The 22644-nt window shown below is 49.7% G+C and overlaps 5 protein-coding genes across 19 annotated transcripts in view; 3 read left to right on the plus strand and 2 right to left on the minus strand.

The window, feature by feature from the left end:
- HINT2 (histidine triad nucleotide binding protein 2) overlaps positions 1 to 1474 on the plus strand; it is a 546951-nt gene extending 545477 nt beyond the window's left edge. For 4 of the 6 annotated variants that reach the window (XM_050762264.1, XM_050762265.1, XM_050762267.1 and 1 more), the window contains exons 3-6: positions 651 to 791; positions 886 to 990; positions 1096 to 1168; positions 1289 to 1474. In XM_050762264.1, coding sequence (XP_050618221.1) covers positions 651 to 791; positions 886 to 990; positions 1096 to 1168; positions 1289 to 1380 — 411 coding nt within the window. In that variant the 3' untranslated portion in view covers positions 1381 to 1474. Of the gene's footprint in view, positions 1 to 650; positions 792 to 885; positions 991 to 1095; positions 1169 to 1277 lie in introns of all 6 variants that reach the window. The other 2 variants (XM_050762268.1, XM_050762269.1) reach the window with 2 other exon arrangements.
- Positions 1 to 4645, plus strand: part of SPAG8 (sperm associated antigen 8) — a 454367-nt gene extending 449722 nt beyond the window's left edge. The window contains exons 2-8 of one of the 6 annotated variants that reach the window (XM_050762174.1): positions 2276 to 2341; positions 2444 to 3275; positions 3400 to 3574; positions 3777 to 3822; positions 3906 to 4020; positions 4149 to 4211; positions 4326 to 4645. In XM_050762174.1, the coding sequence (XP_050618131.1) occupies positions 2304 to 2341; positions 2444 to 3275; positions 3400 to 3574; positions 3777 to 3822; positions 3906 to 4020; positions 4149 to 4211; positions 4326 to 4508 (1452 nt within the window). In that variant the 5' untranslated portion in view covers positions 2276 to 2303 and the 3' untranslated portion in view covers positions 4509 to 4645. Of the gene's footprint in view, positions 1 to 2194; positions 2342 to 2443; positions 3276 to 3399; positions 3575 to 3776; positions 3823 to 3905; positions 4021 to 4148; positions 4230 to 4325 lie in introns of those variants that run through there. The other 5 variants (XM_050762175.1, XM_050762179.1, XM_050762180.1 and 2 more) reach the window with 5 other exon arrangements.
- The window catches only part of TLN1 (talin 1), a 501447-nt gene that overhangs the window by 386464 nt on the left and 92339 nt on the right, over positions 1 to 22644 (plus strand). The window lies entirely within an intron of this gene.
- RECK (reversion inducing cysteine rich protein with kazal motifs) overlaps positions 1 to 22644 on the minus strand; it is a 394564-nt gene that overhangs the window by 371683 nt on the left and 237 nt on the right. The gene's annotated exons all lie outside the window — the stretch shown is intronic.
- NPR2 (natriuretic peptide receptor 2) lies at positions 4723 to 22632 on the minus strand. Of its 5 annotated transcripts, none has more exons than XM_050762075.1 (22): positions 21141 to 22632; positions 20113 to 20318; positions 13983 to 14096; positions 13554 to 13689; positions 13228 to 13322; positions 12870 to 13002; positions 12560 to 12644; positions 11951 to 12071; positions 11714 to 11788; positions 11431 to 11508; positions 11095 to 11199; positions 10899 to 10970; positions 8659 to 8818; positions 8344 to 8499; positions 8096 to 8264; positions 7791 to 7937; positions 7186 to 7309; positions 6934 to 7002; positions 5736 to 5910; positions 5566 to 5664; positions 5206 to 5297; positions 4723 to 5073 (listed from the first exon to the last, which is right to left on the minus strand). In XM_050762075.1, exons 1-22 carry the CDS (start codon positions 21805 to 21807, stop codon positions 5008 to 5010), a joined length of 3144 nt encoding a protein of 1047 aa, XP_050618032.1. In that variant the 5' UTR covers positions 21808 to 22632; the 3' UTR covers positions 4723 to 5007. The 5 variants fall into 5 exon arrangements, 4 of the variants coding, with proteins under 4 accessions (XP_050618032.1, XP_050618031.1, XP_050618035.1 ...); XM_050762074.1 differs by having other exon boundaries at positions 11951 to 12080; XM_050762078.1 differs by lacking the exon at positions 11714 to 11788 and having other exon boundaries at positions 21141 to 22559.

Here is a 22644-nt window from a genome sequence, read left to right on the forward strand (position 1 = left end):
CTGGAAACTGGGACTGCCTTACCCGCAGTCCCCTGGGGCTAGGGAAGCAGAGATCACTTAGCTGAACTCTTACCTCCACTCATTCAAGGGACAAGAGTTAAAATTCAGAGTCACATGTGACACCCAGATGAGGGGTCAACTAGTGTCAAACAGGGCGATTGCATTAAAACCTAAATAAAACAGGCGACAAGGCTTAAAGATCAGAAAACAACGGAAATAAGTGGAAATGTACTAACAAGGTGAGAGTGGAAAGAGATTCAAGCCATCGTAAGAGATTATGGAAACCACCCCTTTATTTTAGAAGCTGAGAGAAGGAATTTATCTGAGGTAATTCAGTGGTGTGGTAAGATAGGAACTGAGACCAAAATCCCCAGTATCTCATTCTAGATCCTTTCCCTAAACAGTGCTATATTTCATAGACATGTGAGCAGGAATCAACTGCACTGCTGAATCCTGGATAATAATACTGCCTGTTATCTAACCAGGTCCAGCACCATCTGGCCCTACCCTTTGCTGCTGGTGCTCTGAAATTCAGGAATTTTCCTCCTGGGTGGGAACCACAAATAGGTTCTTAGAAGGACGAAGTTAACAACTACCAGATCACAGGTTCTGCCAGCTCCCTCCTTTGAATATGGTCGATCTACCTTCAGGTCCGAGGAGCTGCAGGTGTGACTGATGGGAATGAAGTGGCCAAGGCCCAACAGGCAACTCCTGGGGGAGCAGCCCCAACCATCTTCTCCCGGATCCTGGACAGGAGCCTCCCAGCTGACATTCTTTATGAGGACCAGCAGGTGGGGTGCTCTTAGGACCCATCCCCTTAGGAATGTTGTCGATACCATCCACCCTGTTGAACTAATGTGGCCTCTGGCCTGTCACTGCCCCCAGTGTCTTGTATTCCGTGATGTGGCCCCTCAGGCTCCTGTGCACTTCCTGGTCATTCCTAAGAAGCCCATTCCTCGGATTAGCCAGGCTGAAGAAGACGACCAGCAGGTGGGAAGAACAGGGCCAGGGTTTGACTGGGAAGAGCCCTGGACCCAGCTAGAGGTCTTGCTCCCTATGAATGAAGCCACCTATGTCCCTCTGCTCTCCCTATAGCTTCTAGGACACCTACTCCTTGTGGCCAAGAAGATAGCAAAGGCTGAGGGCCTGGGAGATGGATACCGACTTGGTGAGTGACTTTTGGCCCTTGGTCCCTCACCTATGAATTCTCATTCCTACTTCTCAATATGATCTTCATTCTTTGACCTCTGCCATGATCCTGACTCCCTAACCCTAAGCTCAATTTCAGTGATCAACGATGGGAAGCTGGGTGCACAATCTGTGTATCATCTGCACATTCATGTACTTGGGGGCCGGCAGCTCCAGTGGCCTCCAGGTTGAACCTGCCAATTGACCAAAGGACACCAGACTCTGGATGCTTGGATGGAAAGGGAAAAATTGACCCTGTGATACTAATAAAACTGTTATCCTTTAATTATGCTCTCTTGTCTTTAATATAAAATTTTATACCACAAAGGGGAAAGAAAACTGATTCAGGGCTATGATGCCCCTTGACTGGTCTGAGTGAAAGACACTGAGGAGGGTCCAACTTGTGGTTAAAGGTTGCCTGCAGATATGTAAGTCTTCTTGACAAGTGGTCCACCCTAGGTCAAGCTTCTAGAAAAGTTAACAGTAGGAATGAGCCTAAATGAGTAGGAAGAAACTGAAAGCCAGAAGAAACTGAAAGCCCATCCTGGCCCTTCTTCATAGGTCAAACCAGGTTCTAAGGGGGCTTAGGAGGAGGGCTGTCAATATGAGGATCTTTTATTAGAGGAGGAGTAATCACCCAAACAAAAAGCGGCTGCCTTTTCACTATTCCATGTCTCACCATTTTGCTCAAGCTAGTTTATTTTCAACCTTAACATTTGTTAAAGACCCTACTCACTTTTGAGAATGAACTAAGCAAACTAAAGGAAAGCTACTGTTGCGTCTCTGCAAACACCAAGTAGGCTGTTACCTAATGCCACAGGCCTGTGCCTGTTTACAACATATCCCCATAAAGCATCACCTTAGAAAACCGCAAAGACTGTTCTGTTCGGGCGTGGAGGGGGAGGTCTTAAGCCAGCGGAACCCTAAAACCCAGTCTGAGGCGGATTGCCGCCGGGACCGGAAAGCGGTCCTCCCTGACAGCACTAGGCTGAAGACTTCCGCCCCGCAGAGGACTTGCCTCCACCCCCACCTGCAAGTCCGCCTAGCTCTACTTCTGCGCAGGCTCCAGGAGTTGTTTGCTGTCTCTATGGCAACCCGGTAGCTGGAGTCTGAAGATGGAGACCAACGAGTCTACCGAGGGATCGCGGTCGCGGTGAGAGCCGCAGCTCTGGCTGCAGGCAGAAGGGGACGAGCAAGGTCAGCGGACTTCCTCTGCTGCGCTTTTGACAGCCTTGTCGTGTTTGCTTTCTTTCAGATCTTTAGACATACAGCCCAGCTCCGAAGGACTGGGGCCCACTTCGGAACCGTTTCCTTCTTCAGATGACAGTCCTAGGTCGGCCCTGGCAGCTGCAACCGCAGCAGCTGCAGCGGCTGCATCAGCTGCTGCAGCTACCGCAGCCTTCACCACCACCAAAGCAGCTGCATTATCTACAAAGACCCCAGCGCCCTGCTCTGAGTTCATGGAGCCATCCTCTGACCCCAGCCTTCTTGGGGAGCCCTGTGCGGGACCCAGCTTTACCCACAATATAGCCCATGGGAGTCTTGGCTTTGAGCCCGGCTATGTTTCCTGTATTGCTCAGGACCCTTGCACTACAACCGACCATAGTTCTAACTCTGACCTTGTTCCAGGCTCTAGCTCTGGGCCTGTTCTTGGCTCCAGCTCAGATGCTGGTCATGGCTCTGGCTCTGGCTCTGGTCCTGGTCATGGCTCTGTCCCTGGCTCTGGCTCTGGCTCTGGTCCTGGCTGTGGCTCTGTCCCTGTCTCTGGCTCTGGTCCTGGTCATGGCTCTGGCTCTCATCCTGGTCCTGCCTCTGTGCCTGGTCCAGGCACTGGCCCTGACTCTGAGCTCAGCCCCTCTATTCCTCCAGGGTTCAGAAACCTGGGGGCAGATCGAATCCCTAACTATACCTCCGGGAGTCAGCACTGCCCCTGGGAGCCCCAGAAACAACCACCTTGGGAATTTTTGCAAGTTTTAGAACCGGGTACCCGAGGACTATGGAAACCCCCAGACATTAAAGGGAAGCCTACGATTCACTATGAAACATTGCCACGGGGCCAGTGCCTCCTCTACAACTGGGAGGAAGAGGTATTAAAGTTTTGGCCTGCTCCCTTTTCTTGAAGGCTGCCCTCAGTTTCTTAGGGGAGGCAGTAGTTCACATAAGGGTGGGTACCAGAAGGGATATTATAGTCATTCAACTTGGGATCCACAGAGAGCCACCAACCACCTGGATCAAGTCCCAAGCATGCAGGATGGCTCTGAGAGTTTTTTCTTCCGACACGGACACCGGGGACTGCTGACTATGCAACTAAAGTCACCCATGCCCCGCAGCACCACCCAGAAAGACTCCTACCAGCCACCAGGAAATGTCTATTGGCCACTTCGAGGTGTGAAATGTGAGAGAGTGTAGGCCAGAACGAGTCCAATAGTCAGAGGGAAAAAGAGGAAGGAATTTCTGGTGGGGCTGTGGATTGTCCAATGGATATAAGGGCAGAACCCCCAAGGTCTTTCTTCCTTTTCTCAAGTTAGTTTCTTCTGGGCCTCCTTCTTAACCAGACCCCACCCTGCCCACCCCCCACCCTCTCACAGGGAAGCGTGAAGCCATGCTGGAGATGCTTCTGCAGCATCAGATCCGGTAAGGGATTGGGTAAAAGGGAAGAGGGAGGGGGAGGAGAAAAATTGGGTGAGAATGGCCTTGACACCTCTCGGGCTACATAGTAAAGAGGTACAGGCAGAACAGGAACCCACAAGGAAGCTCTTTGAGGTCGAGTCTGTGACACACCATGACTACCGAATGGAGCTGGTGCAATCAGGGACTCCTGCCCCAGCAAAGGTGAGAACCCACTCCCCACCCCCTGCCACTTGCACAGCTGGGCTCTGACAGGCTGTGGTCAAGTACCGGGCCCAGAGGTTGAGAGAGAGGGCTGAAGGCCAGGAGTTACTCAGTACCCTCCCTCACAGCCTCACGACTACCGCCAGGAGCAGCCTGAGACCTTCTGGATACAGAGGGCACCACAGCTACCGGTGTGTGAGGGTGACTAGGTATTGGGGGCAGAGCGGGGCAGGAAAGGTAGGGCAGAGTTGTTTTGTTCTGGCTTGGGGAAAGCGAGATCCATCCTCATCCTGGCACTCCTCCAGGGTGTCAGTAACATCAGGACATTGGATACACCTTTCCGGAAGAACTGCAGCTTCTCAACACCAGTACCCTTGTCTCTGGGGCAACTTTTGCCCTATGAACCTGAGAATTACCCCCACCAACTGGGAGAAATCTCTTCCCTTCCCTGTCAGAGAGGAAGGCTGGGTGGTGGAGGGGGTGAATGACTCCTGTCAGGGGTGAGGAGGGAAGTGGGATATGGAATATGGAATCTATTTCTGTCTGCACTAGAGAGGTCAGGAGGAAGTTAATTCTCACTGTACTTGAAGAGGCTTTACATAAAGGGTTCTCTCTCATCCCAAGACTGCTAATTTAGTGATTCTGTGAGTCACTGCGTGCATACCCCACAACCTTTCCTTGGGATTGCCCCATCCCACACTATGACATCAGAACTTTTTTTATTATTGTTTTATATTTGACCAAAATATTCTGGTTTAGATACAGATATTTACAGAAAGTAGGGAGGAAGGGGACCAAGCCAGAGAGGGACAGGTATATGTACAGGGCTGAGCTGCAGAGGGCTACAACTTCCATATAAGGTAGGTTTTTTGTGGCTGTTTTCCATTACATATGAAAATGTCCATTTCTGGTGTGTGCAGACATGGTGGCCACTGCCCACCCAGGTACCAGCAGCAGGAGACTGTCTGACTTGGGAAGAATGGGGGTTTACAGGAGTCCAGGAGGTCCTTTCCGCTCTCCTAAGAGCCAGTATGTTCGCATCTTTCCTTTTCCCTGGAAGTGGGAGAGTGGACAGGATTCAGATGCTTCAGCGTTAGTCCCTTTGTCTCCCTCTCTTTCCCCATGATTCCCATAATCACTTTCACCCCCCTTTCCCATGCCTCCCTCCCCATGGCCTGCCGTCACCTTCATTTCCACATCCCCCCGTAGCTCTAGCTGGAAGCATCCTAGCTCATCTAGGGCATCCTTGGTGGTAGAGGAGACATGGATCTTCAGCGCTGGGGTGGGTGGGATAGGGAGGATGATGGAAAAAGGAATCAAAGAAAAGGCAAAGAATTGGTGATACTGTATAGCACCGTGCCCGACCAACCATTCCAGGGAAGCTCCCAGACCTCCCAATGCATATCTATTAGAACCAAAATATGCCCAAGGATGCAACACTAAGGAACTGTGGTCTCTCAGATTAAGAGATTGGAGGAACTATGAAAAGAAGAAAAGGGCAAGATAAATTGAGGCCAACAGTGGGGTTGAGGGCTAGTGTCTTACCTTGACCATTAGACTCCATTCGAGAAGCAGTGTTCACTGTGTCTCCAAAAAGACAATAACGGGGCATCTTCAGGCCAACAACCCCAGCACAGACTGGCCCTATGAGAAGAAACAGGTTGGGAGAGTCTGGGAAAGGTGGAGATTAGGGCTGGAGTGAGACTCAGCCTTACCAGTATGGACCCCTATGCGTAGCCTCAGCTGGTCATGGGGTCGGTGGCGGATGCGAAAGGAAGAAACTGCATCTAGTAATGCTAGGGCCATACGAGCAATTTCTGGTGCATGCCGTTGACCATTTCGGCCTGGGAGGCCAGATACCACCATGTAAGCATCCCCAATCGTCTCCACCTGATTGAGAGGGGGATTAAAAGGTCACCTCTATTTGTATCCATGGGGATGGGAAAGAGTAGAGGGAGACAAGCTGGACATCATCCTGACATCCTGGAGGCCAGAATATTGACTAGAAAATAAGTGCCATGGTCCTGAGAGTCTAGGGGAGACGAGATGTCAAGGGAGTCTTTAAGTCCTCTTTCTCCACCCAGCACCTGGTGAATACTCAGTACACATTTGCTGAATGAATGAACACCCTGTCTGCAGCAGGACATGGACAAATAGGCTCTGCCATCAGGCAATGGGAAGCAAGACAACAGGCTAAACTCAAGAGGACAGAGGCTGGTAAGGAGGTAAAGCAGGCCCAATGAAATGACCAGACAGCCCAAACTGTCAGGAAGAAAGCAGGCATTTGATGCTGGTAATTGTACCAAAGGTATGTAAGAGAATGAATGTCATTGTTCTGCCACATGCCAAACAATGTTAGGCACTTTCTATACAACAAATCTATTATTCCCATCTTACAGATAAAACAACTGAGGCTCAGGGTGATTCTGTTACTTACCTATAAGGCCACATAGTTAGTAACAAGCCAATATTCAAATTCAGATGATTTTTACTCCCAAGGACAATAAATCCAACTCAATGACTTCAACAAAAAGTTTTACTTTTTAAAATATATTTTCCCTCACCCCACTAAATCAGTCTGGACCCACATCCTATATGATTCTTCCATGTCTGGAGAGGACTGGAGAGAAATGTTGGATTGGCTGCATTTATACTCCAGGGAGATAGGAGCTAAATCTCATGATGGTTCTAATTAGGGAAGCCAAAGGATTCACAAGAAATTCGACTGGAGTGTACAATGACAGTGCTGGAGCTACACCTGTTTACAAAGTACACTCCAGCACCAGGATGCTGGGACCCCTGGAGGGAAAGCTGATCATGGGGTGGGTAAGGTGTGTGGGGTTCAGGGAGACTGGCTTTCAAAGGGGGTCTCTATTAAAGAGTCTTCTATTGAAGAGCCACCCCAGCTCTCACCTTGTAGACATCAAAGTTGTCAATTATGGCATCAAAGCAGGTATACAGGTCATTAAGAAGTGTCACTACCTAAAAGGGATAGAAAAGCAGAGGCCCTGAAACTTGTACCCAACTTTCTAAGAATTCTTAACCCACGAGCCATCACAAGATGTGGGAACTCTAGAACAAACTCATCTTCCCTGTTATCAATGAGGCTTCCCCAGGTCCCTACCCACCCGACCCCACCCGCTACCTCTCACCCATGGCTCTCACCTGCATGGGGGTGCTCTCTGCTGACAATGCTGTGAAGCCAACAATGTCACTGAAGTAGATGGTAACACTGTCAAAGGCCTCAGCCTGTACAGTCTCTCCCCGTTTTAACTGCTCTGCCACTGAACTAGGAAGCAAGGGTGCTGTGTGAGCCAAACTCCAAGAGAGTAGGAGCAGAAGAGAGAGGGAAGGTGCATGTGGCTGCAGCAGATATGAGCTGAAACAAGAAAGCTGGGCTTTGCAAGTGGGAGGGAGGAAAGTGGCTGGGAAGACATTACAGTCAAATGCAAGGTAAGGCGCACAAGTGGCAGGGGCTTTTGAGGAGATCCCTGTGCATGGGAGCCGTCTCAAGTTGGGACTGTTTTACATACACTTGCTGAAGCAAGGGCATGGTAGAGCAGTGTTGTAAGAAGGGATGGGAAGCCAGTAAGAAGGCAGCACAGCTGATGCAAAGACAGAATGACAGCAAAAAATCTATAGCCAGGGGGGACTCCCTGTGGCCAGCAGCGTTCTGAGGGTCGGGAGGCAAGTTCGCAGGTGCCTGATGAGGCAGAGCCCAACAGAGCAGAATCCCAAAGGAAAATTCAGGAAGGGGGACAAAGTCTCACTGGGGTAGAATTTGGTAGAGCAGAGCCTCAGCCTTGCGTTTTTCCTCCAGATAGGCCTGTGTGCGTTCCTCCACCAGCTTCTCCAGGTTATTGGCATACTGTTCCATGCGCAGCAGGAGATTGTCCAATATGCTGGTGCCACCCTCCCTGTGGGGAGGCCAGGATATGGCACTTGCTCTAAGATTCTGAAGACTCCCAGGACTTCCTATCCAACCCACCCTCTGGTCCCACCTGCCCCACTTCATGCACTAGGACTAATGAGGCTTCTATCCCTGGGAAGCCCCTGCCCTATAATGCCCTCTCACTTGTTAAAGCGTCGAATGAAGCCCTTAATCTGTCCAAAGTCTGGCCGCTCAGCTGGGTCCTGAGCCCAACATCGCTCCATCAGCAAAACTAGCTCTTCATTCAGCTGGGTCCGGTCAATGCTTGGTCGGAAATATGGCCGCTGACCATTTCGTACCTTCTGGACAATCTCTGAGGGTGATCAAAGGTTTGGATGAGGAACTGAGTTCCCCCAGGAAGAAGAGGCTGTGGGTAGTGGATTGACTCTTACCTTTGGGGCTGAGGTCCAGGCCCTCCAAGTAGAAAGGACCACTGCGAAGTGCTATCTCCTGCAGGATGATCCCAAAGCTATAGACATCAGCCTTCTGCATGCCTGTGGTTGGCAAGGGGTTCCCACTGAGCAGTTCTGGGGCAGTCCACAGCTTCTCTGAAAAGAGGAAACAGGCTGGCCAGGTCCCCCAAAATGGGGTACCCCCAAGCCCACCTGGGCTCATCCCTATATTACTGTCACTCTACCTCCCTCTCCCACCATCCCTAGGTGGAAAGAGCAGCAATATATAAAGTGGGTTGTGGGGGTGGGCCTCACTGGCATAGAGGGCATGGCTGTCATCAGGTTCAGCAGTTGATCGGAAGCTGGCCAGGCCATAGTCTGTGATTTTGAGCACAAAACGACTATCCACCACACAGTTGGAGGACTTGAGACTCCCATGCGATGAAATAATGCTGTTGTGGAGAAAGGCCATGCCCTGCAAGGTACAGATCAAGTCATGGGACTAGATCATATCTGGCTTAGAATACCCTCTCTCCATGAGATGGGCGCTGGCTAGCTGTCTACAGATCTTAGGTCCACAAAAATAATAAGCTGATTTTGGAAGGCATCCTTTGCAGCTTCCACCCAAGGAAGCAGGAAGAACAGAAGAGTCATCTCTTCCTGGTATCATAAGCAGGACACAGGCACCCAGCCACCAGGGACAGGGAAAATGTTTAAAAAGATGGATAAGTGGAGCTACCAGTGACTACCCTGGAAAGGGCAGTCAATCTTGATTAGTGAAGAGAACAGAATCAAGTTTGGGTGAAGACCAAAATGATATGACACCCATGGTGGCCTCAGATACCTGGCTACTAATTAGAAAGACATGACTTGAGACCCAGGTATCAAGAGTAGCTGGATATACCAAGGAAGACCAGTTGTAAACTTTAATGCATAACCATGTGTAGGTGGGCAAGTCCGGGTAGAGGAGGAATAAGATCTACTAGAGGGAATGCTGGATCAGAGAGAAAGTACAGAACATCATAAATCAGAAAAACCTGGAAAATGGACAAAATCTGCTAAGCCAGTGCAGAAGCCTAAAACTGCTGGCTCCGTGGGTCCACAGAGGGAAGAACATTTGCCTCTGAAGAGCTGAAAGACGGCCTTAAAGGCCGGGCTCAGTGGCTCATGCACGTAATCCCAGCACTTTGGGAGGCCAAGGCTGGCAGATTGCTTGAGCCCAGCAGTTCAAGACGAGCCTGGGCAACATGGTGAAACCCCATCTCTACCAAAAATACAAAACTGAGCTGGGCACGGCAGCACACGCTGTGGTTCCAGCTACTCAGGAGGCTAAGGTGGGAGAATCACTTGAGCCCAGGAGGTCAAGGCTGCAGTGAGCAGTGATCTAGCCACTACACTGTAGCCTGGGCAACAGAATAAGACCCAGTCTCAGGAAAAAAAAAAAAAAAAAAAGTCTTAATGATGCTCCCCAAAAATGAAACCCTAGGAGCCACCCAAGTCAGTTCAGGTGAGACAGAAAGAGGATACAAGGTTCAATATGCTAATGAAAAACATTTTTGTCTAAATGTTTAGCTCTGGACTTAATTCACAACTCTAATGTCTAATCTCTAATCTCTATGAACTCTTCCTTTTTATTTCTTTTGGTATCAACGAAACTTTTGGGAATCTCTGAAGTTGTGAATTTACTTGTGTGGAAACTGTGCAAAGGATGCCTTCAAAAATCACAGGATTAGGCTTCTGGCTTTGTTGTAAATCACTTTTCCACCAAATCACTATTCTCTCAAGAGTCGTGTTTTTCTTATATTTATCATCACTCCTCTAGTTGAGCATGACATTGGCTTTACTAATATTTTATCTCTCACTTGATAGCAAATTTTCACACACAAAAAAATACTTTTTAAATAATTTCATGAGAAGTTAGCAGAAAACCAAAGCTAGCTTCAAATACAGCATGGGGTGATCCACTGGGATGCTCACTGGCTATGAGACTTATTTCAGAAAACCTGTCCAACTCATGCAAGATTCTATTTTATGTTCCACAAATCCATGAGCCTCTGAGTCATTTGAATATAGCTGAAACCTAGTATAACAGAAGAGTACCAAAGGTTTTTAATACACTCTTCCTTGGTTTCTCTTAGTTCTACTAGTAAAAGTTCCTTTTTTAAATTTCAGTTTTCTGAACAAAAGGGCAGACATGCCCAAATATTGGTCAGAGAGTAAAATAATGAGAGGAAATATAGGAGATAAATATGTTCAGAGACCCCACTCATTTTATGAGCTCTTCGAGGTAAAAGAGATGATGGAAAGAGACCTGAGATATTTAAGACAGAAAGACAGAAACTCTCTACAGGGACAGGACTCCTTGTGGCAGGTAAAACTCACTCTCCCAGTTATGAGTCCCAGACTCCTTATTTACCCATTATTACCCCCCCATGGGAATAAGGGGAGATGAGAGAACAGGACTTTCAGAGGACTAGAAGGAGAAAAACCACAATCAAAGAACAGTGGAAGTGATTTAAAAGTGGATGAACTTTTAAGGAGTGGGGAAGACTCACCTTAACAAGGTCATTAATGAGTGAATAACGAAACATCCAGTCCAAGTTGATGCTGTCATTTTCTAGAATATCCTGGTAAGTGACATGGAATAGATTGTCTGTCCTGGTCCCACTAGCTATCACCTGACATAGAGTCAGTATAATTTTGGGTCTATCCTCCCCACCCCTGCCATAATCTCCTACACCTATCTCTCACCTGTAAACTCCCACGAGGACAATATTCAGTGACAATGCAAATGTTAGGAGGGTCTATGCAGGCGCCAATGAAGCGAGTGAGGTGGTTGAACTGAACATCTCTCATCTGGCAGAAAAAAACAATGGGAAGGATAAGAACATTGGAAGAGTTAAAAATTAGATACAGAAACTTACCACTACATACGAGGACCTTTCTCTTAGTTGTATCTACAATTTTAAAATCATTTATAAATCAACCCCTTGCCCGTCCAGCCAATTTTACTATTTCGTAGTTTTCCCCATTCCTCTTCCCCATCCCTGTTTACCCCTCACCCTCAACCCATCCTCCGTTACATACATGTTTGAGTTCGAACAGAACCTGCCGGGTTAGCTCAATGCGCTTCTTATTCACGTGTTTGATGGCGACAACATTTCCCTGATGGTGGGAGTGAAAGGGGAAAGGAAAATGAATATCGGAAGTTCTGGGTGCAAGGAAATGCTAGAGAGCAGTGGAAGCATCCAGGAGCTCAGCTGGGCACAGAGAGGGGGGTATGAGGGGCAGAGGTGCAGGGGCAGAGGTGGCAGATGGGGATGAGAAAGGATGAAATGGTGGGGACCAGAACAAGCAGATGACTGTTCACCTTGAAGTGACCGGTGTTGGCAAAGATCTGGTATTTCCCATGGGCTGTCATGAGCGAGCCGTAACTGGATCCCCGCTGGGGCCAAGGGCAACATGGAGGCGGAAGGATGAAAGGAACATTAGATGATGGTGGTAGTGCAGGGGCTATCATTACAAGCCAATGTGCTGGGAGAGATCCAGGGTAAGAAGGGACAGGAACTCAGAGGGAGGCAGAGGGACAGCTGAGACAAGGGCTCACCAGCGACAGTGTGAGGCGACTGCCTGCACCTTTGTGATAACGCTCTGAGTTGCCAAACTGCAGTTCTTCCCAGCGAATGCGCCACAACATGCTAGCCAGCTCCTTCTCCAGCATCAGCTTTCTGTAAGGACTGCACACCTCAGTTGACTGGCAAGCCAAATCCTGCCACCCCCAAGCCAACAGCGGGGTTGCAGGGGCTTCCCTGCAGCTCCTGAAGCTGCAACTGTTACACCTAAGAGATAGGGCTGGAAGATGAGGCTGCATTCTCGGCATATCTGGCACATGCCCTATGCTCACTAACAAACACAGAGATTGGGGGTGAAAGTTCTTTCCTAAAAGAAGACCAATGGAAAATTCACCTTTGATCTTAACCCCACTGAAAAACACTAGTTAGTATATCCAGTCTAGAACCAAAAGTGGAACAAACACCTAGGCTAAAAGACAACTAAAGAGAGAGGCTAGAGAGGAAGACACTGTTGGATCTAAGAAACAACCAGCAAATTAAGAAACCTGCTACCCTATCCCACATTATAGTGACCACCTGGCTTCAGCCAGAGGCTGTGTGGCAGTGGGGGTAGGGAGTAGGTCAGCGGGAAACACAGAACTCACCGGAAAATTAGGAAGCTGGAAACACCAAACATGATGAAGGTGATTCCTGTGCCCAGAGCCACAATTGCCAGAGTTGAAAGTGGAGCTGAAGGGGAGATAGAGACCCTGAGGAAGACTGTGTGTGGACTTGGCAGAATGGAGAATGGGGTGCATAGGTGCATAGACAGATTCCTTGGGAGTAGGAAGAAATGAGGGAGGGATGCAGACGTAAAGGCAGAAGCACAGTTAAGAGTGGAGGGTCAGTGAGGGTGGAGACCACGAATGGAAAGCAAAGGCAGGAAGGTTGCTCCCAGTCCCTGCACACACCCACTTTTATCACAGGATGGGTCGTCCAAGTCAAAGGCACAGGGGGGATTGTCCGAGGGAGGAGCCCCCTTCACCCAGGGAATAGGCCGTCCCGTCCACCAAATCTGCTTCTCAGCTCCCGAGTAGTGGGCTGCAGGCTGTAAGGAAGCAAAAAGCTGGGCCCACAGGCCTACTCCCACCAGCCTCCTCCCCAGACCCCAGCTGTTTTGCTGCTTTTCTCCCCAGCCTACCACCCAGCCAGGATGCAGCACCAGCAGATAAAACAAGTCCCTCCTCTAGTACTTTTGGTTCTGCCCCCACTGAACCCTTGAAAGCTGAATTTTGCAAGGCCACACTCTCTTCCCTGCCTCCTCCCCCATCACCTGAAAGTCCCCAGAATCCAGGTCTCCCATGGCCCACAGGACAAAGTCAGTCTCCCGGTCATTGTTCTTGTCCATGACAACCAGTCCAGTTACACCTAAGATAGAAAAGAGTGTCCTTACTGTGAGTTCTACCCTGGGCTCCTCTCCCACTCACCCATGCCTACGGCTCCCTCAGAGTCTGCCCCTCCCTGATCTTGAGGTGTGGGCACCTCTGCCACATTCACTAACCCCCACTAAAGCTGTGGTGACCCTGACATCTGTTTCATCTTCAGCCCACTCTATTCCTGACGTCAGCCCTCAGACCCCCATCGACCCCTCTTCATTACCATGGTATCTTCGTCCCTGCATCTTCTCCACAATTCGAAGTCCATCCTCCCGGGTGCCTCCTTCCTGTATTGTCTCGTTCAGGACTTCAGCATATAGCAGGATCCCATCATAGAAACAGCCAGCGATGAGGTTCATCTGGGGGTGGCAACTTCAGCAGTACTCTCCAAATGTCCTGCAAGGCCCCTTGCCCACTCTCTGGGGTCTCCCTTCTACCTAGTCTCTCTACTGGTTTGCTTTCTTCCCTCCTCTCATTCCTAAAGTGCCATCCCTTCCTAACTGCTCCCTAGAGCAGAGGGAAAAATCCTGGATGGAAGTGGATACCCCCCAAAGTTGGGCTTGCTCCACAGCCAAGACTTGATGCTGAGTTTGGGAGAGAAGCCCTTCCCCAAAGCCTGGTCTGACTCTCAGGAAGGGAGAGATCTACTTACCAGGGAAGGGCCCAGCTCCACACCAAAGTCTTCCCGGGCTCTTATCAGCAGACGATTCTGGAATTCCTGATACTCAGGATTTGGGGGTTCTCGGTATGTGATCACCAATACAGTCTGTACCAGCAGCATATGGGGAAGAGTGAACAGGATTCAAGATAGGCATTAGGGGAAGAGAAGATGCAGGACAGGGAAACTTGGTAAAATATACACAATATAAAATATACACGGGTGTGTCTGAAGGCTTTGAAAGGGCTACTAACCTCTGTGTGTGTGTGTGTGTGTGTGTGTGTGTGTGTGTGTGTGTGTGTGTGTGTGTGTTGTGTTTCATACATCTGGGAAGAGGGAGTGGCACTCCTCCTGAAAGGTAGATAGGACTGGTTCTGGGAAGGTGGAAACTGGCAAATAATAGTCAACCCCATCCCCAAAGCCCAGCCCAACATCTTCCAGAGCTCCCTTCCAGCATCCACGTTCCCGCCAGGCCACCACAGCTCACATTGCTCCTCTGTCCCATGTTTTCTGGGTATCTGCTCATGACTAAGGACAACACCCACCAACAGCTCCTCTCTGAGGTGTTAATCACTGTTAATGTCATCAGTAAAATACTGACATTGTCATTGGGCCACTTAAACACAGTGTCTCTGCCCAGTGAATTAAGAGAGATTTCAGGCCCTATGACAACTGAGGGAGATCCTTTGAGACAGTTATTCCACCTGTGAAGAGCTGTGTGCTCATCCATTTAACATGTGTGGAACACCTACCACAAACAGCACTGTCCTGCTCACTGAGTAACAGATGTGTCACAGTCACATGCCCACACACATTTCACAGGTAAGCAAATGACACATGATCTCAGCCATGCACACATCTCACTGGAGCATGAGTCAGCATCTCTGTCTCTCACCGAAGTGCCTGCTTGGCTCCCATTAGTCTCACACGTTTCTCCTGCCTGAGCTGCTGGACCTCCCAGCCTCAGGCCCTGCCTCAGGCCACATAGTCACTGAGACCAACCTCTGCTCCAACAGGAAACTGGCATCACAACTTCAAGGAAAGACTTCAGTTCAATATATTTTGTGAAACGTGACTTTGTGAAATGATAATTTAAAATCTGGTCATTTCTCCCAGTTTTGTTTATTCTTGTCGTAGAAAGTACACATGGACCATAGAGGTACGCTGCACTAGACACATCACATATGGCCTATTATGTATCAATTCATTTCAGATAGGAAATAATAAAGTCTATTTCTAATATGCATTCATTACATTAGACTGCAGCTTGCCTCAAGATATCATTATTCTTCCTAGAGCATTTGGCTCCCTGATTACACACTTCTAATATTCTCCCAGTCTCAGGTAGAAATTTTTTAAAAAGACAAGGGAGGCCGGGCACAGTGGCTCACGCCTGTAATCCCAGCACTTTGGGAGGCTGAGGCGGGCGGATCACCTGAGGTCGGGAGTTCGAGACCAGCCTGACCAACATGGAGAAACTCCGTCTCTACTAAAAATACAAAAATTAGCCGGGCGTGGTGGCACATGCCTGTAATCCCAGTTACTCGGGAGGTTGAAGCAGGAGAATCACTTGAACCTGGGGGGCGGAGGTTGTGGTGAGCCAAGATCATGCTGTTACACTCCAGCCTGGGCAACAAGAGCGAAAAAAAAAAAAAAAAAAGACAAGGGAACTGAGGAAAGGGTTGAAACAGTTCATTCAGTAGCACCTGTTCCAAGAATTAAAGAAAGAGGTAGAATATTTTTGACAAGCAATATAAAACGTTAGGAAAAGGCAGGGCGCGGTGCCTCACGTCTATAATCCCAGCACTTTGGGAGGCCAAGGTGGGCAGATCACGAGGTCAGGAGATCGAGATCATCCTGGCTAACACGGTGAAACCCCATCTCTACTAAAAATACAAAAAATTAGCTGGGCATGGTGGCGGGCGCCTGTAGTCCCAGCTACTTGGGAGACTGAGGCACAAGAATGGTGTGAACCCAGGAGGCAGAGCTTGCAGTGACCCAAGATCGCGCCACTGCACTCCAGCCTGCGCGACAGCGAGAGTCCATATCAAAAAAAAAAAAAAAAAAGTCAGGAAAAGAGCGAGAAAAGATCAGGTTCAACACAATTTATATTTCAATAAAGGCCGATGAAAAGTTTTTAACGTATTTTTAACACAATTCTCTAGGTTGGCTGGTTTGCTAGGCTAGCAGTTATCAAACTTTTTGGTCTCATAATCACTTTGCACTCTTAAAAATTATTAAGGACCCCCAAATAAAGTTTATTTATGTGGACTATATCAGTATTGACCATCTTAGAAATTAAAACTGATAAATTTTGAAAATGCAAGAACACACAAGTACACCTTCTATAGCTGTCCAAGTGATGACATCATCATGCCATGTAACTTCTGGAAAACTTCACTACACAATCACAAAAGAACAAGCATGACAGGCAGATAAGATCTTAGTATTATTTTTAAATAGTTTTGACCCCATGGTCCCCCTAAACTGCTATGCTAGAACTGTTTTTGCTGTGGTTACTAGTTATAGTTGTAGCACCAAAAGACAAAAATGAAAAACAAACCAAAAAACCCCAATCTCAAACAGTTTCTGGGCTTGCTCAGGGGCTTGAGATTGTTTAGATTGTTTAGGATAATTGTGTCTCATTTCACAGTGGACCCCAGGTGGAAAAAACAAGCAAAGGCCACCACAAACGGGTGCAGTAGTGGGTGGGTGCCAGCAACACACCTAGGAAATGTACACCATCAGGAGGCACCTGCCTCTACCTGCGGACCCGCCCACTGAGACCTGCCCTGGCAACAGCAGGAGGGTGGTCAACGGTGGCCTGACAAGACGAGTGATCTCCAAGCCCTTGGTTTGGTGCTTTCTTCCATTCTTGCCACTGGTGCTCCCTGCATGTAACCCAATCTCATGCTGGTCATGTAGGTTATGACCTATGCCTGGGTTTCTAACCCTGCAGTCCTCCATTGACCAGCCTGGGCCTCTGGATCCTCAGAGCCTGGTCATTGCTTATTTAGTTCCACTCAATCTTTTCTTCCCTATCCTGGTTGATCACCTAGTTTACATTACTTGCCAGCTCTACTCCTGTCTAGATGAATCCCTCATCCTATCCCCCTCTCCCCAACACACACCTAATTCAATTCAGCAAATATGTGTTAAACACCTACTACATACTAGACATATGGAATATGAAGATGAGCATGATCCCTGCCCTGGAGCAGCTAGCTCTAAATGGGACAGAAAAATCATATCAACATACTTGATTTCAGAGCTCTCTCCCCAGTAGCCAGTATCAATACAGCATGAGCTAGGGCCTTTCCTTGAGCATGATACCCTCCTGGAAAAGCTGTGGGCATCTGTGTCAAGGCCTCCTTTCCTCTATTGCCACCTTTTCCAGGCTGGCCTGGTCTGGGACCTCAGAGGGCCAGTGTCTCTGGGAGAAGGGCTCTTGCTTGGCTGGAGCTAACTGCCCAACTTCCCTCAGCCCCTCCCCTGCTTCCACACTGGAAGGTGGGGGGGAGAGGCGGGGCACCTCATCACCCCTCAGCCCCACCTACCCAAAGCCTTGACCTTCCTGTCAGCATATTCCTGGCTGCCTAGTTCCCTTCGCTTGTGTTGCAGCAAAGGCTCCCTCTTTATTTCTGTCTGAATAATGCCCACAGTGAGGGGGAGAACTGAGAGTTAATTGATATAACTGATTATTGGATGACTAGATCCCTCCTCTCCCTACCCTTAATGCTGGGGACCCTTGGCTGGCCAATAATTCTCACAGAAGAAAGCGAGGCTTTTCTTCCACAAATAGAATACAGCCAGCAAGGCGCAGTGGCTCACGCCTGTAATCCCAGCACTTTGAGAGGCCAAGGCAAGAAGATCATTTGAGCCCAGGAATTTGAGACCAGCCTGGGCAATATGACAAGACCCCATCTCCACAAAAAATAAAAAATTAGATGGGCGTGGTGGCATATGACTGTAGTCCCAGCAACTCGGGAGGCTGAGGTGGGAGGATTGCTTCAGGCTGGAAGGTCAAGACTGCAGTGAGCAGCTGTGATCACACCACTGAACTCCAACCTGGGCAACGGAGTTGACTCAAAAAGAAAAAGGATATCACCAGGAAGGTTATGGAGTGCTCCCATCTGAGAGGGCCACAGATCTTCTGAAGTCCACACCAGCTGAGGTATAATCCCCTCGTTCTTCTCTTCATAGCACTCTATTCCTTTCCCCTTTATGTTTTAGTAACACATCACAATATGTTTCTACATTTGTATTTATTTTCTTACTTGTTTACTGCCTGCCCATCCTACCAAATGTAAACTCCAAAAAGGCAGGAGCTAAGTCTGGTATGCTCTCCCTTGTATGCCAGTACCTAGCACAGTGACTGGACATGATAGGTGCTCAGTAAATACTAATGAAATGAGTCAGCCTTCAAATAAATCAAACACTGACTGAATAATATGGTTAGTTCTATCATAGATGGAGTTAAGCAAAAGAGTAGGAAATTCAGTCCCACTTAGGGATTCTGGGATCATTTCCTAGAAGGGAAAATAACTGGTATGAATCTTAAAGAATATGGAAGCATTACCCAGACAAAGGTGAGAAGATTGTTTTAGGAAAACATTATAGCATAAACAAAACCTGTCCTGCCACTGCCCATATTCAAGTGTGACGATCACAGACTCATTCTCAGGCATGTAAACAGCTATGTCATCCACAGTCAGACACACACACTCGTCAGTCGCAACCAAATATATAATCACAGCCACATAAAACCTTACTCACTGGAGAAGAATGGCCACCCAGGTCCAGCCCTTATACACAGCTACTTAGGACCAAATAATCCCAGAGTTTAAAGGACCTTAAGGTTATCCCATAAGCCACCTCCCATCCTTCTTGGTAAAAAGGAGGGATATGGATAAATACATGGGAAACACTTATATGAGGGAAGGAAGAGCATTCCAGACAAAAGGAAAAAGAACATAAAGGCATAGGAGCAGGAAGGCCCTGGGGTTGGGGGAACTCAGAGAGGCCTGGTGGTTTGCAATTCTCAGCACGAGGGTACCAGGAGGTAAAACTGAAAAAGTGGTTTCAGAACAGACTGCAGAAGGTCTTAAATGTCACAATAAGGAGTCGGGATTTTATTCTCTAGAACACAAGTCACTGAAAGTTTTGAGCAGGAGTGAAATGAACAGAGTCATGCCAACATTCCCCACAAATTTTCTGAAATCTGAAATGCATTTCTTTCCATTCCTGCTATCATCACACTAGTTCAAGCATATCACCTCACCCCCTTCTAACCTGTTACAATTGGTCTCACTGCCCCAGGTCTCCCTCTCTTCTAATCCTGAATTCTGTCACTACTGTATATTTATCTCCACACACACACACACACACAAAAAGTCAAGGACCCCAAATTCAAATCCTAGTGCATTAAGACTTAGAGGTCTCCTTAATCTGATGATACCTTTGCAACTTTATTTCCTGTATCTTCTTTAAGTGAACCCCTCATTCTTGTCAGGTCAGTATCTTCCTGCTCTCTCAAACACGCCCATTCCTATCTTTTTCTCTTTGCTCAGGATGCCTGGATCTCCTCTCCCACTCTAACTATGAATATGACATCTATCATTAAAGTCACAATAGGGTCTCACTTTCTGTATAAAAGTTTTCCCTAAACACAGCCCACATTGACTCTTCCTCCTCTGAGCCACTAAAGTTCTTAGTGTCTGTTCCAGGACACATAATCATACCCTTTCTCAAACTTTGTCTAACTGTACCAGAACGATGCCTCACCTCTCCATAAAGAGTGGAAGCCCAACCAAGGGTTAGGATCAAATCTTTTCCTGAACTTTTCTCCCCCACAATATAGCCTACTACTGGCACTTAGGAAAGTCAGTGTTTTAGGATTTTGGAGGCAGCCAAAGTCAGTCTTGGCAGCAAGCACACTAAGGGTCACAAAAGTAGAGAAGTAAGAAAGGGTGACACTAGACTCAGAACACCTCTGTTCATTTTACTCCTGTGGCTCACAATTCCTCCCTGGTTCGTAGGGTTTCTGTGGGGTCTTGTGAGAGATAGGGAATTTCCAACGAAGCACCTCTTCCCCCTCCTCCTTCAGATTTGGCTCAAATGATACCTGAAAGGCCTCTCTGAGGGCCTGGGCCTGTTCCCGGGTGCGATTGTCCTGCCAGGGCCGGCCTGTAGCACGTGTGGGGCCTGCACGGAGACTCTCCCCAAAGACATCCAGGTAAAAGAAGACATAATCCCCATTGGTCAGATTCTCCCTCTGGGCCTGAAGCAGGATCTCATGCAGCATCTCCAGAGGGCCGCAGATATACACAACTGGGAGCAGGTACATGACAGAGGAGCACCCTGAGAAAGTATCCAGGTCCCCCACACAGCCCCCTCTCTGAATCACTGGGATGTCCCTCTTCAGCAAGAAAGAGAGTGCCCTAACCTATCAACCCCAAAGCAGATGCTCCACAGCCTGCACCCCTTGGAGTCCACCATAAGTACCCTGGGACCATATGGACCATCTGGCAGAAGTCAGAGCCTGTCCAGACCCCAGAGGAAGGGAGCTGTCACTCTCAAGCCCCTCCCTTTCCCAGAGCTTCCCTTGCTGCTCCCCACCCAACCTGCCTCACTCCCTGACTCTTCCCTGCCCTTCCCTGGGCTCAAAGGCACTGACAGCACAGATTTCTCAGTATGAGCTTTACCTGTCTTTCCCAAATCTGCTGAGCCTTGAGCCCGTTCATGGAGCCCTCATTATTTTTACACCACCAAGGGGTCTTGGCGCCCAGTCTGGGTGGTAGCTCTGATCACAGACAGGGCACATTTCAGAGTGGCCATCAATCACATTCACTACTCTAGGGCACACACATTGCTCCTGAAACTTAATATCCCCTCATTTTCACATTCCACCTTGATACAAGCTTCACCCCTCATGCTCTCTTTTGCCTTGTTTGCATCTGCTTAGGGTGTTCACGAGCTCCCATCATGAAGCCTTGGCCCTCTCACAGGTGCTCTGTCCATGTGTGCTTCTTGATCCCAACCACCACATACAGCTGCTCAATGCTTATCTCCATCTACAGTTCCCCAGTGCTGAGCTTTAAGGACACAGCGACCCTCCTCCCCTGACCCTAAAATAGCCCGGGCCACACTCACTGCGCCCGTTGGCCCGGATGAAGTGGGTGGCCTGCTCAGGGCCCCCTGGCTCTCGGGCATACACCTGGTGCTGCACACTGAGGTTGCTGCCCTGCAGGGCCTCAAAGACGCCCTCGATGGTGAAGTAGTGAGGCCGGTCATCTGTGCGAGCATCCAGGTACAGCAAGGCAGCACGGGCAGTCCAATTGAAGTGCCCGTGTAGTGTCACCACAAACTCACCCAGCTTGGGAGCAGAGGGGCCAGTGCGAACCAGGGTACGATAATGGTCATTCTTAGCCGAAAAACCAGAGGCCACAGCACCCGCAGTCAGCAAGGGAAGGCGCCAATGGGAGGCAAAGCGGGCCACAGAGGCAGCAGGGTACACGCAACCAGGGCCTAACAGCAGGTCGGGGTCATGGTACAGCTTGAGGTCCACAGCGCTCAGTGGTGCCAGGTACTCAGAGCAGGCGCCTTCCAGTTCGGAGCTGACAAACCGCAGGTCCACGGGCAGTGCCCGGCCCAGCGCCTCCACAGCTAGTGCCACAGCGGGTCCCACCCGTGGCCAGGCCCAGGCATAGCTCAGGTTGTGTTCTGGCAGCACCACCGCCAGCGTCAAGTTCCGCGCCCCGGGAGGACGCACCCCACCTGCCAGGGCTGCCACCAACAGCAGGAGTGATGGCAGCGCCATGGGGATAAAGCAGCAGCCCCACCGCCCCCAGAACTTGGGGCTGCTCTGGCCTACAGGGGAGACACGAACACCCCCCAGCCTGGAGCCTGGGGAAGAAGGCCAGGAAGAGAAGGAGGAGTAGGCTAGGTAGGCTGGGATGCAAAAGGTGCTGGGGGCCAGGGAGAGGATAGAGAGATGGGAGGAAGGCGGGGGGCGGGCAAGGAGTGGGCTACCAGCCTAAGGCAAGGACTGAGGACTGAGAGCGGGGTGGCAGGGGGAGGGAGGCGCCGAGGGGTCCTGCGGCCGGGATGGGGACAGTGCGAGGTGAAGTAGCCTGATGAATCCAAAGCTGAGAAGGAAAAGGGGATCTGGGACTGGGATGGGGTGGGGGTGGGAGGCGGGTGGTTCAAAGAAACGGCCTGGGGGAACCTCACAGCTGAAAGGGCCGGGAGGGCAGGAGGACGCTGCGACACATAGGACCAAGGGGGTAAGGTGGGAGGGTGCCCGCGCCGCGGAAGGACGGACTGGGATCATGGGCAGGCGGGCAGCGAAGCGAGGCCTGGGCCGGAGGGCAGGGGAAGGCAGGGGTAAATCTCCCTGTGAAGACTTCTTCCGAAGCTCCTGCTTGGACTAACGGGCCCGGGCGCTGGTCCCATCCGGAGCTACGGCGGCCCCGCCCGTGTCCCCGCTCCTCTCTGCTCCGCTTCTCCTGGGCCCCGGCGGCCGGCCCTGCCCGGCGCTTCCTCCCGCCCCCCGCCTGGGCCCCGCGCGCGCCGCTCGTCCGGGTCAGGTCGCCTCGGCCCGGCCCGTCTCCGCTCGCTGCGCCGGCGGCCGAGTGCGACTCCCCCGGGCAGGCCG

Source organism: Macaca thibetana, chromosome 15 (genome assembly GCF_024542745.1).
Source record: "Macaca thibetana thibetana isolate TM-01 chromosome 15, ASM2454274v1, whole genome shotgun sequence".
Classification (NCBI taxonomy): Eukaryota; Metazoa; Chordata; class Mammalia; order Primates; family Cercopithecidae; genus Macaca; species Macaca thibetana.

Bases quoted from the DNA above. Each gene is read 5' to 3' on its own strand.
- NPR2 (XM_050762074.1), bottom strand. From the start codon at position 21,807: ATGGCGCTGCCATCACTCCTGCTGTTGGTGGCAGCCCTGGCAGGTGGG. The intron at 12,081-12,559 runs GTGAGTTCTGTG...TGAGGTGTGCAG, and splicing joins TCCAGCTTCCTAATTTTCCG to TCCTTACAGAAAGCTGATGC. The intron at 5,665-5,735 runs GTAAGGCTGAGT...TTCTTCTCATAG, and splicing joins ACGCATAGGGGTCCATACTG to GGCCAGTCTGTGCTGGGGTT.